Source organism: Neopsephotus bourkii, unplaced genomic scaffold, assembly GCF_033783945.1.
Source record: "Neopsephotus bourkii isolate Nb327-2 ecotype Australia unplaced genomic scaffold, CSIRO-AGI_Nbou_v1 NB_107, whole genome shotgun sequence".
NCBI classification, from domain to species: domain Eukaryota; kingdom Metazoa; phylum Chordata; class Aves; order Psittaciformes; family Psittacidae; genus Neopsephotus; species Neopsephotus bourkii.
The window spans coordinates 11,314,602-11,336,626 of record NW_026900624.1 but is presented as its reverse complement, the minus strand read 5'-3'; the positions used below and the strand labels follow the sequence as shown (position 1 = coordinate 11,336,626).

Sequence of the window (22,025 nt, the reverse complement as noted above, 5' to 3'; positions counted from 1 at the left end):
TGATGAGCTAAGAGGCAACAGGACTACACAAAGGAACAGAACATCCTTGAGCCCCGGCCATGGGCTGATCGTACCTACCACCAGAAATGTCACCGTGCACAGACAGGCAACTCCACCCTATTTATATGGCAGTTGTAACACAGACAGCTAAACTCAGATGGATCAAGGACCATGATTGGCAATGAATCAAGAGCAAGGATCTGCAACTCAAGGTCCCCTCTGGAAACACCTTTTAATCAGTATCTTTAAGGTTCTGGCTAGAAACTTTCCATGACATGCATCAGTTATTTTTCTACTGACCCAAACAGCTCTGCAATGGATAGCATCATTTGCTAAACCCTTTTAATACAAACACTCTTTCCTGACAGCTTCCATGCTCCCCCAAGTCTTGGATTCAAGGGCTGCAGCGAGCTCCCCTGCCCCGGTACATCTGGCAGCAGGACCTGCTCAATAGCTTACAGAAGGCTCTTCAGCAAGATACAGTCATTTCAGGAAGATACTGAGAAATCCTGAGCAATCATACACCATGCAAGATCACTATCAGCAAACAGGATGCAAGCCGGGAGGTTGGTCCAAGTGTAGGAATTGCACCTCAGCAAGGTGCTCATATCATGTACTGCACACATGTACCCTTAAAGCAAGAAAATTATATGCATAGGTCCATCTACCACTTCCACCAAAGACATATGGAAGCACATAAAAACAGAAATCATTCACTAGAGAAGAAGGAAATCTCCCCTTTTACCTACAGCCACCTGACAGTAGGAGGAGTGCAGGTATATCCCACTGTAAGGTCCTTTGGATGTAAGAGCGAGGGCTCTTGATCAAGACATAGCAGAGCTTTGTGACCTTACACGCAAGACACAGGGCATCTTTCTTCCAATGGCTGACATTTGTGGACTTATGGAAAACAGAGTTTCCCAACATTCTTACTATAAAGGAGAGACTGAAGGGATGGCTCATTAAGAAACACCACACTAAGGTCTGAATTGTGAAAAGCTTTAACAACGTGTCATTAAAACCTCTTCCCATAGGGGTTTAATACACAGGGACAGAGGAAAGCATCATTTGGTATAAAAGCAGAGCTGGGCAGTACGGATGACAAAATACAAGTATCAAACTAATAGCAAGAGGGAAGAAAAGCAATAAAGGCAGAAAAGGATGACCAACAAGCAAGAATCTAAAAGGTGAAAAGCCTTTAAATAGGTTCTCAAAGTGACTGAGAAGTAAAAATAAAGATAAGGGGGCAAACAGGTAGGTGGTGGGGCAGCTCATTACATCACACGTAAAGAAGATTAAGGTGACCAAACAACATGGGCTAATGATGAGCACAGTTCTCATGCTTAAGGTGCTCTTAAGACTGGGAGGTGGGGAAACAGCTTAGCCCAGCCACAAGAAAGGAAACGAAAAAGCCCCCAGTTAAGTGAGGGTGACTGGGAAGAGGGGAGGTAGAGCCTGGACTGCTCTCTGGCTGGGTGAAATACTACAGTTAGAAACAAACTACATGTGACTTGCGGCAGCCAGATAAAAAAACCCAACATGCCTCGTTTTTGCCACATGTTTTTGACCAAATCAAGAGCACCATCAAACAGGCAGAAAACCTAACCAAGAAACTCAAAGCAGGTAACCCAATCCAGAATTAACAGACACGCTGAATAAGTTACTTAAAAGAAAAAAAACACCTTACGGGTTTTTGCCTATTTAAAATGAATTTAATGGGTAACTTGCTAGGAGAGAGACAGTTAAAATTTCCCAACTGGTGGTGTGTGGTGGGATCAGGCGCGAATCTGCTAAAGTACCTTAGACACACGTGCAGATGCTTTGGTCAGGCACAGATTTCTGACAACTCTGGCCAAGACACTGCCATTCTTTGCAAAGCACAAACAAGTCCGTATGTCTGCTCTCCAGAAGCAAACTATTCAAGTAAATTGTAGACTGGTTTGGGTTGGAAGGGATCTTAAAACTCATCCAGTTCCAACCCCCTGCCGTGGGCAGGGACACCTTCCACTAGACCAGATTGCTCCAAGCCCAGTCGAGCCTGGCCTTGAACACTGCCAGGGATGGGGCAGCCACAGCTTCTCTGGGCAGCCTGTGCCAGGGCCCCACCACCCTCATAGGGAAGAATTTCTTCCTAATGTTTAATCTAAATGTCCTCTCTTTGAGCACTGGCAGTCTATTTTTTTGTGTTAAAGGAATATTTAAACAACCCCCTGAATTCTCTCCTTCATCAAAGAAAGGTACGCAGGCTCCTTGCAGTGGATTCCCCAAGCACAGGTAATGCCCCAGTGGAATGTAAGAAAGGAATTTCCCACACGGTCCTTTGTAGGTGCACTTCCCTTTCAGGGTAAAGGAAAAGTAACCCACCTTGCAGTCTCCTTCCACTCCATCTCTTGCCCATCGATGGCCAGAAGCTCATCCAGCTCCGTGAAGAGCTGTGGAGGTGCTGGGCTGTCATCTTCCTCTCCAAGGATGAAGCGGATGCGTTCGGCAGCGGGGGAGACTGCAGAGGTGAAAATACTGCGATTAACGGCCTGAGAGATGACCAGGGATGTGCGGCTCCTTTCTTTCCCCTTCTCCCCAAAGCCATTCAACTGTTTCTCCAGGCTGTCTTTTCCATTTGACATCCTAGGCGTTGCAGACGGAGGGTATGGTTACCTCCCCCTCTTCCCCTTCCTTGCCTCTCACTTCAATTCTTAAAACTTCCAGCTGGGAGTAAAGTTCAGGAAAACTTGCCTCTTCCTACAGTCCTTAACTATGTTAACAGCAATTTGCAACCCTTGTAAAAAAAGCACTATCAAGCTCAAAACCAATATGCTCTATGGTGCGTGCCCAAGGACCTTGCATACTCTGAGTCTCTGAGATCCTTCACCCTCTTTTTTATACGACGTAAAACCAGTTTCAGCCAAGCTATTTTGGGGCTTGCTTGTGACAGCATCCCATAGCTGGCTTCCTCCTCCCTGCCAACAAGGATCTGGGCACCCATTGGCCTGCAAGGCAGGCTGTGACCTCCCCAGAGCTACCACTGGAGAACATGGGAATATTTAACAGAAAGGTTGTCTCATCTATACATGAAGAATGCGACCCAATGCATTTAGTCAGGCACCAATGCACTGCAAGAAAACAACCCTTCCTATTGGGAAAAGACTGCCTGTTTAGGTAAAAGAAACTGTGTTCAACACAACCGTGCAACCAAAGTTCATTTGCACTATTAGCCCAAGAAAAATTAGCAGAAACCCCTTCCAGGGGTGAATCACATGCATTGATTCGAATTAAACCCCCAAAAACATCCCTGTCCACATTCCAAGACCTAAGAGCATCTCCCAAAGGCAACTGGAGCTCATGCCCCAAGAGTCACTCTGATGGAGGACTTCTGGGGTCTACAGGTTTTTACAGGTTTTTTTTTCTGATCCTATCATCTTAAAGCAAAGGTGTGACCATGTGGAATTTTAAGACAGACATCCTTTAAGCTGAATGTTTATTAGCATTAGAGTTAAACAGCAGACTATGAACTTTGAACAGTTCTGCTAAAAACTCCTTTCTTTTCAAAAGATCAGCTGCCTGTCTGTTGCAAAATAATTAATGACACCAGGTGTCCAATCACTATTGATTTTTCCAGGGTAAACAAAGTCTCCATTTGTAATGTGAAGAAAGGGACCAGTAAGAAACATGCCCTTTCCTCCACTTTTGGATTTTTTTAAGAAACTTTCATAGCTTTCCTCTTAAATTATTCAGCAAAGGTTGATGCAAATGCAGTTCTTCATCGGTTAGGGTGATGATGCTTTCATAATATAAACCACATTTCTACTGTAAGTCTATTTGCAGTCATAAGCGCCCTTGTAGTTCCCGAGGCATCCAAGAACTTTCCCCATCCTGGCTCTGCAGCTCAGGTTGAAGGGATAACAACACACAAAGCCACACATCTGAAAACCACTGTGGCACTCAGGCCAGGATCACAGACTGGTTGGGGTTGGAAGGGACCTTAAACCTCATCTAGTTTCGACCCTCTGCCATGAGCAGGAACACCTTCCACTAGACCAGGTTGCTCCAAGCCCTATCCAACCTGGCCTTGAACACCTCCAGGGATGGTATCCAGAGTACAAGTTGTTGGGCACCTGAGCACCCACCAGTCTTTTGGCTTTAAATGTTTATAGAGGAGCCACATGTCCCTTCTTTAACATCACAACCCAGCAACAGAGAAGGCAACCAATGAGCAGGTCCTCAGAGTACTGCATGTCCTGCTAAATGGGCTGAAAGTAATTTCCTTCTTGCACTTCAACAGGAGCAGGAACATTTACAAGCTCCTCCTTTCCCCTGTCACAAAGCCCTCAGCAGGATTGCCTTTCATCACAGATCCCATTAAGAAAATTTCTGAAAGCTTTGACTACCCCTTAGGACAGAGCACAGCAGTCCAGCCTCCCTACCTGCCAGCTAGTTGTATCTGTTTGTGTTTTCCAACACTACCATCATGTATGCACAGCTGCAAGCCACTGAGGGACCACATACCAATGCTGGTCTGCATGTACATCATGGTGAGCATATCCCACCACTCCCCGCCCAAGCTCATAATTTCAAGGGTACCATTTTGTCATCATGGTTACCTCAACCACAATTGTTTCAGAACATGTGCTACAGCAGCTTTCCAACACCAACCAAGTGGTCTGTGCCTCTGCCACTACCGTGTGTAAGCCACACGTCTCACATCATCCAGTAACATTCCCCACTGGCTACCTCCCATCAGTCCTTCCTTTGAGAAAGCCCATAACTTCCCACAAAAAAGAAGAAAAGCTTGCTATTGATGTGCTCCTAACAGGAGAGAAAAATATTGTTAAACTGAATTTACAGGCATCCAGTCATAGAAATTTAGACATTAACCCTCTCTTATATATACACATATATTTACTTACAGCCTTCTAAGTTTATATACTTACATATACTATATAACCACTAGCTCTTATAGATTTTTTTTTTCCAGATATATTTCTCAGAATCTCTGAGGTGCATGAGTATTTGATTATCTGGCCTGGATGTAACAGATGCACTTTGCACGACACTCCCAAAATAGATCTGCAAACACATAACCTTATGCATGAAAACTGTCCTTCCAATTATAAAAGAAATTTGGACTAAAAACCTGCATCCAAAACATGGTTAAACCAAATATTAGTCTAAATAATTACTATTATCCTATTCTAAAAATGCAATTAGCACTTAAGATCATCTTTACACAGGTAACCCCAATCAACTGCTTGTGCTGAACCATCTAACCCGAGTGGAAGGAGAAAAGGTCTGATTTCTCTTAAATTGCTTTGAATTCAGCTGAAGACCACCACCATCAAGGGTTGCCCCTCTTCAGCCATCTGGTGGATTCACAGCAGTGGAAAGAGCCTGGGGAATTTAAGATGGATGACTACAGCTGATGGTATCTGAACTCTGCTGCCATCCTCCACATGAAGACCAAGACCTGCTGGTAGAGTACACTTAATGGGCATGTTCCACCACCTTTTCCCTCAGTCTGCACTAGCAACTCTCAACATACTTTTATATTCTGAACTGAATTTAAATATCACAGCTAGGAAAGCAGTGACATAAATTTACGTCTTATCGCTTCAAAAAGCCATATGGAGCACAGCAAGTGGCTGGTACGTCGACTGAACAATAAGGCAAGTGACTGCATAGCTCACTGGCTGCAGCCGACAGGAAAATTATCTCTTTTCAGTCATCTTGAAGAGGTTTTCTCACATGAGAGTGGGACCCTGATAACCAATCTCATAATAAGATAATTCATATTGTCATATGATTATCATATGATATCATATGATAATCATAACATGATGCTGGAGAGGACTCATCATCAGGGACTGCAGTGATAGGACATGGGGTAATGGGTTCAATCTGACAGAGAGGAGATTCAGGTTAGATACAAGTAAGAAATTTGCTACTGTGAGGGGGGTGAGACACTGGCACAGGTTGCCCAAGGAAGCTGTGAATGCTCCATCCCTGAAAGTGTTCAAGGCCTGATTGGATGGGGTTTGGAACAAACTGATCTAGTGGAAGGTGTCCCTGCCCATAGCAGGGATTTGGAACGAAATGATCCTTAAGGTCCTTTCCAAATCAAACCATCCTGTAATTTCTATGGTTCTGTAATTCCACAACCATCTGCAACCCTTTGATCACTGAACTGCATCACAAGAGAAACTGCAGAAATTCTCCCACCAAACCTAGACGTGCATCATACATTACCCTTCTTTTCTTATCTTCTTTTTTTTTTGCTAATTTCCTATTAGTTGCATTTAGTGCAGATGATAAGGTTCAAAATCCAATTAAGGCATTTGCTGGGTCACAGGTCTCCTCTGGCTTGCTTTGCCACATGTTCTTTATTGCAATTCTGTAGGTTAATGGGCCGTTCATAGGTTGTTTATGCGTTCTCTTTAGCAAGAACATATTTTCACCCTAATCTCCAGAGCGAACACTATGTGCTCAGTGCGGGGCCGACAGCTCACTATCAGGCTTAGGAACCATAGAGCAATTAACCCGGGGGTTGAACTCCATAGACCTCCCCCTGCCCGACCTTTGAGCACCAATCTCCCAGCCTTGACCATCACCTCTACTCAATCTGCTCAGTTTAGGAGCTGCTGGAACCAGCACAGTTAATGACAGGAACAGCTGCTGTTAAGTCTTTTTAATATTGCATTCCTTGCTATCATATTTGAGAAGCGACCTGCTGATCAACAGACATATGCAGCAGAGAAAATGCTAATCCACGGATTTAGATGACCGGGATTATATTTTTTTCTATGAATGGGAGAGGAATTATGGTATTAATTGCACATGGCAAACATGTAAACAGAGGCATTTCCGTCCATAAGCGACACCTCTTACCTCCCCCCTTTTCCCTTTCCTGTTCTTATGTTCAGTCACAAGTGGTCCATGAGGCAGCTTATAAAATACATCACTTGCAGGAGAGAAGGAACACATCAGCGTTTTCTTCTAGTTCAGTTCAGGCCAATTATGTGTACAATGCACACCCTTGGGTTCCCAAAGGCAAAAATCCATCTCTATCAGCAGCAAAAAGTCTCAGGGAGCTCAGAAATAGATGCAGACACATTCTGGCATGACACTTCAAGTCAGCCATGGCTGAACTTCCCATCCCCATGTCACTCCCCGAGTATCCTAAAGTCACCTCCCGCTGCAGTGCCAAGCTACAAGTGCCTCACTTGTCGCAGGTGGGAGATGGTTAGTGCCTTCCTGTCAAGGCATACAATACTGCCTTGGAAAGACCTGCACATCAATACAACTCTTTTGTGTTGATGTACAGGTAAAACAGCCTCTTCCCCAGTCAGCCAACACAGTTTTCCTCCAAATTTTTCACCAGGGACACTTGCAAACACACCTGGGACCAGCAACTCTGTCAAATGCTCCCTCCATTCAAGGCCAAAGAGAGTATCTAACATGAAGTTCTCCACTACTTGGAAGTACTTTGGCAGCTACAAACCCTCCAGAGACCTGCTGTAAATCCTTCCTCAAAGCCTGTGGTGACATTATCAAAGAAGGTTATTTGTCAAACGTGCTTTCCATATAACACTTAGTGAAACAGGACATGATTATACTCCCATTAATTTCTGGTGTTGTCCTCACTCAGCCCAAACTTGGTTCAAATTCACCCGAGGTCAGAGTGAGCTAGTTAAGTGAAACACTTTTATCCAATTTCAAGCCATTTTCTTTCTAGTTTAGTTGACTTGAGTTCCAAAGTTATTCCATTACCCAAAACAATTTAAATTGTGTGTTTATGTCGATACAAGACCTTATGCATTTTAATCAATTCCCTTGATTTATAGCTTTATCAACTGCCATTCATTTTCCTGACTCTTCTTGCACAGACAAGCCCTGGTACCCTTTCACAACAGGGATGTCATCAGAAGCAGCAGAAACCTGCTCCAGTGCTGACTGCATATTGCTGATAAGACCAGAATTCACCCTATCTTGATTTTGCAGTGAGATTCTTGCTCTACACCTACCTGTCTTGATTAATACATAAAGAGCTAGTTAAGTTACTCTATTTGGCAAAAATTGTGAAGGGAGGCTGCTGAATTAAGACCAGGTTAAGATCTGACAGTGAGAATGGGAGATGAGGTATAAGAACATGCAGGGAAGTCTTTTATGGCTCACAGTTTTACCAGTTTTCTTGAAAGACTAACCCAAATGGAATCATACCTCAAACTAGGAGTCAGTAAAAATCACCATCTCGCACATCTTCACCTGTTCATGGAGGGCATCTACATGATGATGATGGCTGCCCCATCCCTGACAGTATTCAAGGCCAGGTTGGATGGGGGAAGTAAGAAGATGTCCCTGCCCATGGCAGTGGATTGGAAACGGATGAGCTTTAAGGTCCCTTCCAACCCAAATCAGTCTGTGATTCTATGATCTGACACACCAAGCCAAGCCCACAGAGTAAGGCAAAGGATGCCCCCTCAGTGTACTAGAAATACTATTCAGTATTTCAGGAGCACTGCTCCCCTTAGAGTGTGGCACACAGACCCTGCATGCTATACTTGCATCTTCACAGGTAGGAACTGTTGTTCCCTTTATGGAAGAGACCATGGTCAAATCAGGCGATACCAGTTTCTGCAGAACAAGCCAGGTGAGAACTGATCTCCTGAAGCCCTAAGTGCTCTACCTAGTGCAAGCATCCTTGAAGGCCACTAAATAAGCTAACTGCACCAGGACTTCCACGTCGCATCAGCTTCACAGAAATGCTTGGACCTGAAATCACCAGTCAGTGACCACCCATTGGGCCTCTCAGAACCCACCTCTGGGTCATCAACTCTCCAGCTAATTGCTCTAAGTAAGCATGAGAATTTCTTTTGCTCTGACTGGGTTTGTTGTAGAGAAACCCCATTACTTCCTGACCCTGCTCGTGCTGGCTGGCTGTAAGGCAGATTAGACTTGTCCCCAGGCAGAGCTTGGCAAACTGCAGGGGACACTCACTATACTACCCAGATCCCATCCTGAGACACTTCTTCCACAAATACAAAAGCAGCAAATGCTGTTCAAGCTACTTGATCCATCTTGAAGTAAATATCCCCCATCCCTGGACCATGACTATTTCCAGCACATAATGAATAGCACTGACTGCCTCCAAACAATTCATTTTTTCTGGACTATTGTACTGCATGATTGTACATGTCCTGCTCTAAGCTCCTCTGCAGCATGTGGCATATATTAAGTCTTTGATCTGCAAAATATCTTCAGTATTAGACAAATGCTTACTAATAACATTATCTTGAGTGCCAGAGGAATGGCAGCTTTTACGTAACAATTTGCTGAGTGTTCCCAGCTCCTTCAGTGCTGTTGAGATCATGTACAGAAGTTTTGTCTACAGATATCTTATTCACAGAATCACAGACTAGTTTGGGTTGAAAAGGACCTTAAAGTTCATCCAGTTCCAACCCCCCTGCCATGGGCAGGGGCATCGTCCACTAGACCAGGTTGGTCCAAGCCCTGTCCAACCTGGCCTTGAACACTGCCAGGGATGGGGCATTGTTACTGTCATCATTATTATCATCACTGAAACATCCCTTGGAGATACAGGAACAGAAAAAAGACTTTTTCCAAAAATCTCTCATCTATAGCAGCTCACATAGACACAGTATGCAATGCAGACCATATCTGGCAACCTTCTAAACAAAACAAGCATCATCTAATGAAAATGTCAGTCAGTCATAACATAAATATTTAATATATTAACAGCCTGAGTCTCTGCCTCCTCAAATCCATGCAAGGCTCTGGTTTCAGGGGGTGGAACTGGCTGTACATGGACCATGCAATTTGCTGTGGGTGTGCCATAACTAGATGTTCAGCAGCAGTGCCTAGCTTCCAACCTGCTAGAAAACTGGGAAATGTCCCTTTCTCCATCGCTTTGTTTTAACTGTCTAGATTCACCAAGTGCCATTTTTAATTCCATAGAAGGCAATGATGACTCTGACCCTCATTTTTACTAAAGGACTAAACCATGATTCTGTACCATAGGCTGTGCTCTGTAAGAAACCATAGTGTTTAAAAGCCCTGGCATGATTTAAACCACGTAACAAGCAATTCATTACAAAATATGGGTAACAAGGCTATTTTTTGACTAGTTCTGGAGGTCATTCATCTCACTTCATGTTGTGGGAAACTGCTATAGCAGCACATTTTTAAGGAGCTATTACTGAGCGGTTGCCAAAAAGATTTTAATAAAGAGCTTTCTCTTTATTAAAGAGAAACCTCCTGTTCCTCTGCTGAGCAAATAAAGACAGCATTTTCTTTTCCACTGTAACACTGCTCCCTCAAAGGTAATTTTAAAGCTGTTTTGATGTGATGTTGTTCCCAAATAAATATTGTCATTTCCTTGCATCAGCTACCAGCCCCCCTGCCAAACTATTAATTCAGTTTACCCCTGATCATTCACCTGTGCCCCCTTTTTTTAGGCAATGGTGAGAGTACAATGACATTTTTAAGGACACAGCTACAACAGCTCCAGGCTCTTCTGAATTCAAGCTTCCACGCAGTGACAAGAAGGAACTTCCTCTCCCTCCCTGCCCTTTAAAACCAGCCCTCTGGCTGCAATAGAGAATTTTATGCCTATTAAGCTCTTCCCACAAGCAAGGTTTCATCATTGTCTATTTGTCCTATTCAATCAATCTCCACATCAGCTCTGACCATTTCAGCACTTCTCCAAGTTGTCTTCTTGACAGAAGGGAACCAACCCGCAGAGGCAGGAAGCCAAGTGCAAGCGTGCGGGGATTTTCACTATTGCTTCCTGCAGCTTCAGTGTGTGCCGCCCGAGCCCTTTGTCCCATGAGCTTTACAGCCAGTGTCTCCGGATGAAATGGAGCCCATCCCCGTTGCCAGGCAGTGTTTCAAGGAGCACTGAATGTCTCTGGCATCCAACACTTTTTGCTTCCAATCCTTTTCATATTGCCCCCTCTGTTTTAAACACTGCCAAATACCTCGTCTACTTCAGGGGTGGAAAGGAAAGCACATTATTATTCTGTACAATCACTGCAGGAGACAAACTGGTGTCTGAGAGCAAAATACATGCACTGAGTTCTGCAGGTGGCTATTCCTCCATGATCACCTTCAAACCCCACATCAGAGAGAGATGCCACAGACTCCCATCAGCTGTGAGGCTCAAAAGCACAAATTACCATGGGGGAGAAGATGGGGGAAGAGATAAACAAATGAGGTGTGATTTCTGCATTGCCTTGAACACAGGAATAATATTTCCAAAACTGGTTATCCATGGCTGGGTCCCATCTGGGTGGTTTCACTTGGCAGAGGTGTAAGCGGCAGGATGAAGTGTCAGGGGTCAGAGACCCAAGCTGGGTCGCAAACCTGGCAGAACAACCAACGAGAAAAGCCCTATCAAGGTGAATCTCATTTTCAAGGCTGAAAAATACTTCAGCATCTTCTTTTTAATTATCAAAAGGTAGTGTTTGTTATTAGGCATCATTTTGAGCAGCAACGAATAGAGGTCTCCTTCTTGGGTTGCAGAGTGGTCCACACAGGGAAAATGAAAATAAAAAGCAGCATGAAGAGGTGTCTATTGCTAATATAACTACAGTCTTCCCCAGAGTTGGTGGTGGTTGTGGAAGGTGCTCCCTTTCTCCATAAGGCAGAGGTGAGGGAAATGTGTTGGCTGTTCTGATGTACACATCTCCATGCTACATGCATTAACATGTGAATTCAGTAGCCAAAACCCACTCAGTGATCAGGAGGCCACCTCACCTTGAATATCAGCATGAGTAAGGTGCCAGCCTCCTACAAGATGCTTTGAAAAAGCCCAGCTTTTCCTTTTTTTCCATCACCTTCTGAAAAGCCTCATTCAGTGACAAACAGCCCTTTTGGCTCTTAAAGGCTAACAGCCGCTTATCTAAACTGCTGCAGGGCCAGTGAGAACTCAGACAATGCCTCCTTTGACTGGAAGAGCAGTAGGACTTGGCCTGACAGGGCAGTTACAAAACCCATTACTTTCATGTCTGGATGTTGCTTTTCCTTTCCCTTTACCTCACACACCTCTGCTGTAGCAAAGCAAGTTTGACCAAGTAGATCCATCTTTTCAGAACCGCGCTTTTAGTCCGTCTTTTACATCCTGAAAAAAGTCCATCCTCAGCACTTCCCTCACTTGGCATCCCTGGACACGTTAGGATCATCCTGATGAAATTGTCACTGTATGTTAGCAGTGTGGCAAAGCAAAGCTTTTGGTGGATAAATCACTTCTGTGAGGGCATTTTCTTTTTCTCTCTGAGTCAAAACAATTCAGAACAGGGCTCTTGCAGTGGCATTTCAGTAGCAGAAAGACCCTATTGAGATCCAGGCACAATAACCAGTTTGGTTCCTGCCTTTAAAAATTAACCACCATTAACTTCAGGCTCAGAGCAGCTCCAGGGTGCCAGCAGCACACTCCTTCCAACTGGCTTCCCAGAAAGAAACTCCTGATTCAACTTCTTCTCTCTCAAAAGCCTGTTGACATTTCTACAACTCTCTCTCTTCACCCGTTTCCCCTTGCAACAGCAAGCAGAGTTCAAGCTTCTGCCTCATTTGTATTTGTAGCTTCACAGACTCACCCCTACCTCCTACATGAGCTTGCAAACCCGCCCCTCCAGGTAAGATAAATCAGCTGCTCAATATCCTTCACATCATGAACTTGGAAGGTTGAACAGTTAGCTCCTGATGACAGGAGGTCCACAAAGGTCCATATTTTGAAATGTCTAATATAAGCTCCCAAATGGCAGATCATCTGTCGTCAGCAAGGGAAGGGAGCTGAACTGTCAGGGAACCGCACTGGCACTTTAGCCAATGAAGAATCATAGAAGAGCTTGGGCTGGAAAGGACCTTAAGATCATCCAGTTCCAACCCCCCAGCCATGGGCAGGGACGCCTCACACTAGACCATGTCGCCCAAGGTCAACAGCAGAAGCAAATACTGGAGAAAGGAAAAGAAGCTGAGATGAAAGAAGTCTGTAAAAATAAAAATAAAGCCAAGAGAAGTGCAATCAAATCTCTGAATGCCCCATCCCTGGCAGTGTTCAAGGCCAGGTTGGTTGGGGCTTGGAGCAATCTGGTCTAGTGGAAAATGTCCTTGCCCATGGCAATGGGGTTGGAACTGGACAGGCTTTGAGTTCCTTTCCCACCCAAACCCTTCTGTGATTCTATGACAAATGCTCATGAGAAGCAATAAGCTAGCAATATATACCCGTCCCTGGCTCCAAGTCAACTGGCCAGACTTTATGGTTGACCTTGGTGTCTACTGCACTAAAGAGGAAAGAGCTTTTCTCACCAGACTCCAAAGTACAAGAATGAAAATTGACTCAGGCAAGGCAATAGCTTCAGTGGATTTAGTAAGGGCTCACCTAAACTGGAAAGTAGCTTTACAGCTTTTAGCAAATTTCTGTGAGTCAGTCAACTAAATAAGTATAAAATATTTCCACTCCTGTAAATGAAACTCAGCTAGGATTTATGCAAGTAAAATCATTTGCAGGAAAGAAACAGACCATTCCTGTGTAACATTATCTAGGTGTTCCTGCTCCGGCAGGGGGATTGGACTTTTTGAGGTCCCTTCCAATCTCTAACATACTGTGATACTGTGATTATCCAACGTATTTATAGAGTAAAATGAAGCATAGGCCAGCTTTCACCAATGACTCTACTGTAATTAAGATCAATATACTCTGGAAAAGGAGACTGCCAAAACTGAGGAAGGAAGCAAGCTAGTACAAACAATCCTAACTCTTTTTGTTTTTTTCACTGAAAAATGAGAAATTTGGTGTCTAGAGATGCATTCAGAGACTGCTGATGGAACGCAAAGTAAGCCATGAAGAGATCTATAGTTACTGAAACAACAGAGAAGCTCAAAAGCACTCAGGAAGCACTGAATAAGCACTGAATAAGGAGGCAAAGCCCGACTCCACTGTACCACTTAGGAACATCTTAGTCCAACACAAGCCTAAGTTTGTCGTTTTAGTCCAACACAAGCTTAAGTTTCGAAACCTTGAAACATAAGGAAGATCTGACCAAATCCTGGCGAGTAAGTACAGAAGACGTACAAGGAAAATGAATTCTGTAAGAACATTAGCAGCAGGAGGCTTAAGAACCTAGAGGTGAACTGGACCACCTCGTTGCGAGACTGCCAATTACAGGGATTAAAGACTTTGTAGAAAAGCAAAGCAGCTTCTTCGTGTGAAAATCCATTGCAGAGGTGGGTGGGAAGTCAAAAACTTAATGTCTGAAAACTTAAGTTGAAAATCTAATGTTTTTTTAAAGGTTAATGTGTGAGGCAGCTGGGGCATGATGGTGTCCGCAGAAAGAGGAAGAAGAGATGGAGATTAACTCAACACTTCTACGTGGCCAAAAGCCCTTGTTCTCACACGTCACAAGACCCTGTGCAACCTTGAGGTTTTAGTGAGGCCCGGGACATTTCATACAGCAAAGAAAACAATAATCAATCCATGAAACCCCCATGAACTGGTACCCAACTAGTTGAACAATGGGATACCACCTACCGCAGAGGAAATAAATGATTTTATTTTATTTCCATTTCTTTCTAGACTCCTTTAGAGGTTTTCCACCACTGGTCAACCTCATTGTGGTTACAAAAAGTTCACAAGGTTAGCATGACTTTATTTTTCTTCCCCTACTAAGAACACAGCCATTCTGAGCTGCCACAGCCTGTTTGGACCTACTCAGAGCAGGGTTGCTGTAGTTAAAAACAAAACCATTATAGCAGAGTTCTCAGAACCAAAGTGCTACTTAAGCAGATTTTTATTTCTTTCTTTTAAGCTCCTAAATGCAACTTTAGTAATTATTGGGTTATGTAATTGCCTAACTTTTAACGTTTACATCAACATTTTATAACTAATTTACATGTAGTTCATTAAATGCTTTGGGGTTAATTGGTCTTTTGCCGTGCATTAAGTAGCTTGTTAATTATTAGACAATCGGGAGGGAAAAACAAGTAGGAGGTCAGTTTGAGGATGGCTTGGACTGCGCAGAATAGCTGCTGGTAACTAGCAAAATGCATGGGGGGAATTTTTGCAGATACACTGACCTTCCTCATGGTCAACCCCCTGCTCAACCCCAAAGCTAATGGTGTATTTTACAGGATCATGTTGTCTTTTCTGTTCTACCTGTTGAGAACGATACAACAGGAGTCATTTAGTGACTTCAGTGCTCATGTGAGCTAATGATGAAACCATAAGAGGAGAGAGAAGATGCAATTCATTGGGCTCAGCATGAAGAATATAATAGGGAAGATCAACATTTTTAGACACAAACTAGACAAAATGGGTAGAACAAGGAGTACAAGGAGGATCCAGAAAGATGTTTCCCTACACAACTGAAGTCAAGCACCCACGTTTCCAAGTTTCTTGATTAGAGCACACCCAGGCCACATCTCAGCACACTGTTATGGCACGGATAATTTTGTACCACCTGTGTTAAAAAGAGAGCCCCAGGACATGCAAGTATTACCTATTCCAAGCACTGTCAGCCCAGATGCATCCAAAGAGACCATAATGATTGAAGAGAAAAAGATGAAATCGGTGTGCCTCCTTATGGCTCTAGTCCACCTGCACTTCTATCTAATGAAAAAGTACTTTGGACACAAAATCGTAACTTAAAAACCAACATTAATTACTTAATTACACAGTGATCCCTGCTTTTGGGTGTCTGGATCAAATTAACTCCATAGGTGCCCTCCAACCTGATTTATGCTATTCCAATATTAAACTATAGCTAATGTATCACTAATTTCCACTTTGGTTATCACACCTGCACCCAAATGTGAGCACTTTGCCAGGTTTTCAGAACAACTTCTAGTAATTAAGAGAAAATGGAAACCTCACGCTGGTTTTAACAATCTGCTTGGCATCCTAGTCTGTAAATTGAGATCAGTGTCGTGGTTTAAACCCAGTCAGCCATAATCAGACACACAGTCTCTCTCTCACTCCTCCCTTTTCTTCCCTCCCATCCCAGAGGGATGGGAAGGAGAATCGAAAGAATGTAACTCCCATGGGTTGAGATAAAAACAGCCCAGTAACTAAGGTATAACACAAACCACTGCTGCTACCAACAATAAAATAATGATAAGGGAAATAACAAGGGAAGAGGATATAATACCACCCGCCAACTGATAATACCCAGCCCGACCAAGCACCAACCGATACCTAGTCCAATCCTGCAGTGCCCTAGTAACTTTCTGTTACTTCCTGGGCATGACGTGCTGTGGTATGGAATACCTCTTTGGTCAGTTTGGGTTAAGTGTCCTGTCTCTGCTTCCTCCCGGCTTCCCCTCCTCCCTGGCAGAGCACGAGGCTCACAATGTCCTTGGTCAGACCAAACATTTAAGCAGTAACTAAAAACATCAGTGTTATCAGCGCTGTTCCTAGGCTGAAAGTAAAATACACAGCGCTGCACCAGCTACTAAGGAGAAAAAATGACTGCTAATGCTGAACCCAGGACAATCAGAAACTAACATAACAAAAAGCCAACTCTGTATTAGAAGCACTTGAAAAAAAAGGCATCTAATTCAAATACTTATATGCTGTATTTTTCATGCTTTCTTCACACCAGGTGCCCCAACTCCAACTTCTTTGCCTTTTAGTAAGATGAAGCTATTACTAACTGTACGTTTCTAGCATGGACATTCTTATTCTGAATTGAAGTGACCTTGACCGGAGCCATTATACACCTGAACAGAGTTATTAAATACTTCAAAAAGATTTTTTTCTTTTCAGAACCCTCTCTGTTAACTAACTTTTGGAAACACCAAGGGCTGACCTTGGTCACACAATGTCTTCAGAGGTCCCTAACAATTCTGTCATTCTGTGATGGCCACAAAGCCAGTTTGATGGCCTTAAAAGTCAGGGCAGACAGTGCTGTTGCAAAGGTAGAAAGAAGTCAGGGTGTGATGGGAGCTTCATACAGGAGATGTGCCCCCAACAGAAAAGTGAAGCTGAAGTTAGGAACCACCCTTTGCCATTGAGTGACCTTGGGCTGAGCTGTTGAAAGTTCACAGCCCAGCAGCTGGGCAGGGCTTGGTTAATACTGATATTCAAAGGACCCTGTCCCAGTGCCAAGCACACAGTTGGTATGACAAGGGTCGCTTTGTCTTGCATCCCCCTCCACCTCCCAGCACATGGGAAACTGCAGAAATTCCCTTGCCGAGGAGAACAACTAAGCTGAGTAACTTGGAATTACAGGCTTTCAAGGTTAGTTCAGTGCCGGAGCCAAGACATATTTCCAGTGCTTCTCAGGCCTGAAAACAACCTTCTACTTTTAATGACTTGCCTTTTATCTTTAATAAGGGATTAGGAGTTATTTTTCCAGCTAATACCTTAAAATCCAGATAATCATAAAAGCAATCAGTAATACCCAATATATGTTAATTACTCATTTTCTTCTCATCTCTCGTTGGCGTGCTGTCACTCTTGTACGTTAATTTGTCTATAATAAGGCTGAGAATCAAAATCAACAAAAGGCTTCAGGTCCTCCAGGGAGTCACAGGTTTAGACTTGGGGGATTAATAAAATTATATCTGCAGTGACAGAGAAGAAAACAACATGATGGCCAAAGACACACTGAACTACTCAAACACCCAGTTACCTTCACCCAGACATTCGCTCTCCCTGCATGCCAGCTTCCCACAGGAGTCCAACAAGGCACAAGATAAGCTAAGGCAGCAATGGACAAAGCTCCTCAGCTAGCAAATTGTCATGTTGTGTGATGATCCAGGAGACTTGCAGGATTACCTTCATAACCAAAAGCTCCTCTTTTTTCCCAAATTTCAAAAAGCCAAGTGTTTGAAAATTCCCCCTTGCTAGAAATTCTATCATTCCCCTTGGAAAAATGCCATCAGAGATACTAAATATCAACCCTTTAAAATTAATCAGGCAGTACAACTAGACTATCTATCCACACTTGACTCTGCACAAAAGAGTTTCTAAATAGGGAATAATTACACTTTTTGACAAAGCAGACATCCAGAAATTAAGACATTTGCACCTCTGAACCCAACCCATTGTACAGCAATACAATGGGAGACTGAAGGGAAAATACACATTTCACTGAAACCTCCCTCTAGCACAAAATGAAGCAACTAAGATCTTGGCAGGGAAAAAGAAAACCATTTAACACACCACAGGCACCACCAACTAGGAAGCAGCTTTCAGTACTCACAGCAACAGCATCTCTGCCATAAATCACTAGTCAAATATTCCTCTTGCAGATTCTCACCTGCAGACCAAAGAATTTTGGACAAGCCTTGATTGGAAGAAACGTCTGGGAGTCATCTGCACCAATCTGGTGGGGAAAGCAAGGCCTTCAATCAGGTACCCAAGGCCCCATCAAGCCAAATCTTGAATATTCCCAGCAACAGAAATTGTGCCACTTCTCCTTGCCATGTTTGCTTGAATGCTGAAGAATACTTTTTTCATACCCAGATGGAATTTCCCTGGGAGCAGCTCATGTTCATTCCATCTGAACCCATCACTGTGCAACCTTCTGAGGATGTCTGTGTATGGGAAAGACAACGGGTTTCCCTCACAGGTCTCCTAAGAGCACCACAACTGCACAGACACAGCCAACGCAGGCTAAGTTTCAGGACTACCCTTTTCTGACTAGCCAAAACCTCATTCTACTTTATTCCTTTGTTCATTACTTTCCTTTTCATACCACAGCGATGTGCACGAAGATCACAGTGATGTGGCTGTCCTATGTCCAGCACAAATTTCATTCAATCCTTGTTCCTTGTACTCAGGCTGGAGGCAGGAAAGGCTGAGGCAAGTCCCTGTCACGGATCAGGACTTTGAATGCAGGCTGAACTGCTCCTGGGGAAGACCAAAAGACCTGAGAGGCCTCAGCTATGAATTTCCAAGGCCCTTCTACTGCACACATTCAAGCAGGCTTTCACAAAGCTTAAACTTTCTGGTAGTCTGGACAAATTACAGACATAGCCAACAGTTTTAATTTCAAGTGTCTGATGGAAAATACAGGTGGGATCTAGTCTCTAGATTTCTAGGAGCACTAAAAATTTTCTTTTGTTAGTTCTCTGAAAACTTTTCTAGAATTTAAAATAGAAATTTACCCTGCTTTCCTTCCTCCTTCTCTTCCCCAGAAGAAATGTGAGCTCAAGGTAAATACAAAATTGAGTTCTAATTATTATATTTTGGCAAAGACACAAGCAAGGACTTTAGGTTCTCCATTTAAACTGTCTACACACTATCACACAACTATAAGAAAAGAGTTAAGAAACTGTTCTATTTATTGTATAAGTAGTTAATATAATATTAATAATACAATAATATATATTGTATAAGTAGTTAACAAACTAACAAAGAAATTAAGACCCAACTGTACCGTAATATACCAAGAACATGAAAACTAGTAAGAATAAAGAGCTAAAAGTACATATTCATGGAAGTGTTTAAGGCCAGGTTAGATGGGGCTTGGAGTAACCTGGTCTAGTAGAAGGTGTCCATGGCAGGGGGTTGGAACTGGATGAGGTTTACAGTCCCTTCTAACCTAAACCTTTCAATGATTCCAAAGACTTGATTAAGCAAGTCAAATTGCTTTATCCAAGTGAGAATCACTATCAGTTAGAATCGCTTCATCCAAGCTGGAATCACTAACTGTAACACTATCACCATCTCAGCTGACGCTCTGGAAATGTGCTGAACTGGTTTTTGACAGTGGTATCTTCTGTAGTGCAGAAAGAATATTATTGTCAGTTTATTAAATTATTCAACTCCTTAAAGAAATTAAATGGGAGGTGACAAAACAGGAGAGGTTGTTTCTCTCTTCTGAATTCTGAGCTGGAAATAAGGTGTAGGAAGATGAGATCTAAGGAGAATGGGGAACTCTGCTAGCTCATTAGCTCAGATAATGCTTCCCTTGATTCCTAAAGGGATATCAACTGGGGAAAAAAACACCTGAACACCAAAACCCTCAAGTAACAGCACCAATACAAATAAAGGTGGCCTTACTCTTCTGTGATTTTAGCTGAATTTCAATTTCTATCCACATAGAATTTGACAAAGATTACACTGAAAGGTAGTCCTTGCAAGTTCATCTCAACAATTCATGCCCCAGACTTGACTGTACAAGTTAACTGCATCTCAGTGACCATAATGGTGATGTATAAATGCCTATAGTGCATGTGAACACCCACACAGAAATGCCTGAATTTAGTCATCTGTGTTCTGCCTCTAGTAAATAAAAGCTGCATTGGTTACTCTTTCATAATGCACAAAAATTAAGATATTGGATACCTGTATATTACATTACCAAATATAAACAAGTACTTAAGTGTGATGTGGCTACCAAAATGAATAATAGGTTCAGTACAAAACAGTAACAGCAAGTCAGTCACTGAGAATCAACTTCCCCTTAGGAAATCATGAGAACTACATAGCCAGATTAAAAACCATTATTTAAATTGAAGTTTCCTACCCACTGATTCAAATCACTTATTACACCAATATTATTATTTCTTTACTTTTATTTTTAGGGCAAACCAGGCTCCAATGGTTTATCAGAGAAAAAAATAAACTCACTGATAAAATGAGAGTGATGAAGTATCTCATAATTACTTTGGCTACTGACTTAAATTCTCCAGAGATTCCCATTTTCATGGTTTCAGAAGAGAATAAACATGATCCCAAACAGCAAGGGAAGGAGCAGTCTGCGGGTGAGAGGCAGCAGTGAAGCTGCAGGGTGGGAAGGAATTCACTGGGAATGTGTAACACACAAGCCAAGAGACACACAAATCCTTCTCAGGCATTTCAGAATGCAGAATTTTAATGGGTTTGTTTTGTGAATGTAAATACACTCACATAAAAGGGGTTTATTTATTATATTTTTTAAAGCTTGCCTTAAAGCCTACTGAACTATTAGAAAGAAACAAGAAAATTATCTTAAGTACGCAGTTGATTTTCAGGAAAATTCAATACCCCACCTCCCTGGGACCCCCGGTTCAACATACATGCTCCAAGCTGTATGTAAAGCCAAGTGGGTGCACAGCAAGAACATATCTCAGTCCTCTGGTCCTCTACACCAAAGCACCGGGCAAACCTTGCCAGGGCTAAGAGCAAGACGAAGCCACTTTTCCAGGAGGCATCATCATACCTTGCCATACCATTTATGCTGAAGAAGTTAGAAGCTTTGATGAAGGAAAATGAACTTGTTTGAAGGCTTCATGTACTCCAGAGAAAGCACAGAACAGCAGTTTGGTGCCACAAACAGACTGATAGACCCTTTGCTATAGCAGCTACTGAAGAAGCAGCCTAAGCTATGAACTTGAGTATCATCTCCATGCTCATCTGCAGGAAGGAAATGTTACAGGGCATCCGTTGCCTTCTGTTTTTAAAAGAAGAGTTCAAAGAGTTTTCAAAGCTTGACTGATGCAGTAACATATGTGAAGTCGAACACATACCAGCATCAATCTGTTTTCTTCCCCCGAGATTTTAGCAAATTGATTTCATGCAGGAGCAAACTCAGAAAAAAAAAAGAATTTAAACAAAAGAGATAATAAAATAAACCTGCCAGCAATCTGCTGTACATTAACTGCTGTGGTTGGACTACACCAGCCCTTCTTCCACCCATCCGCTGCAATAGACACTCCATCACAACTCAACCTTACTGAATACTCTAAGAACAAGTCCATCACATAGAAAAATAACTTCAGAAGAAACAGCCAGGGGCTATTTGCTATGTGCCCATCAAATGCACTAAAGAAAAAAGCTGTTTTCCAGGTGCTTCTCAACTCTGTGGCAGTTGAGAAGCCACAGAGAAGTGGACAGCTCTTTCAGATACCTGCTCCCTCAACAGCAAATCACGTTCTTCTGCTTGATTTGGAGGTGAAGTCAAAGGTTTGCTAACAACATCACATCTAAGATGGGAATGGCTCAATTCACTACAGGTTCACAGACAGAGGAGGACCTGGTCTACACACACAAAAAAAAAAATCTTGTCTTCAAAACACATTTGTTTTTC

General features: G+C 42.9%; 1 protein-coding gene across 4 annotated transcripts in view; it reads right to left on the bottom strand.

The window, feature by feature from the left end:
* The window catches only part of SLC4A4 (solute carrier family 4 member 4), a 192,452-nt gene that overhangs the window by 79,256 nt on the left and 91,171 nt on the right, over positions 1-22,025 (bottom strand). For all 4 annotated transcript variants that reach the window (XM_061360450.1, XM_061360454.1, XM_061360463.1 and 1 more), the window contains one exon: positions 2,365-2,500. In XM_061360450.1, the coding sequence (XP_061216434.1) occupies positions 2,365-2,500 (136 nt within the window). The remainder of the gene's footprint in view (positions 1-2,364; positions 2,501-22,025) is intronic.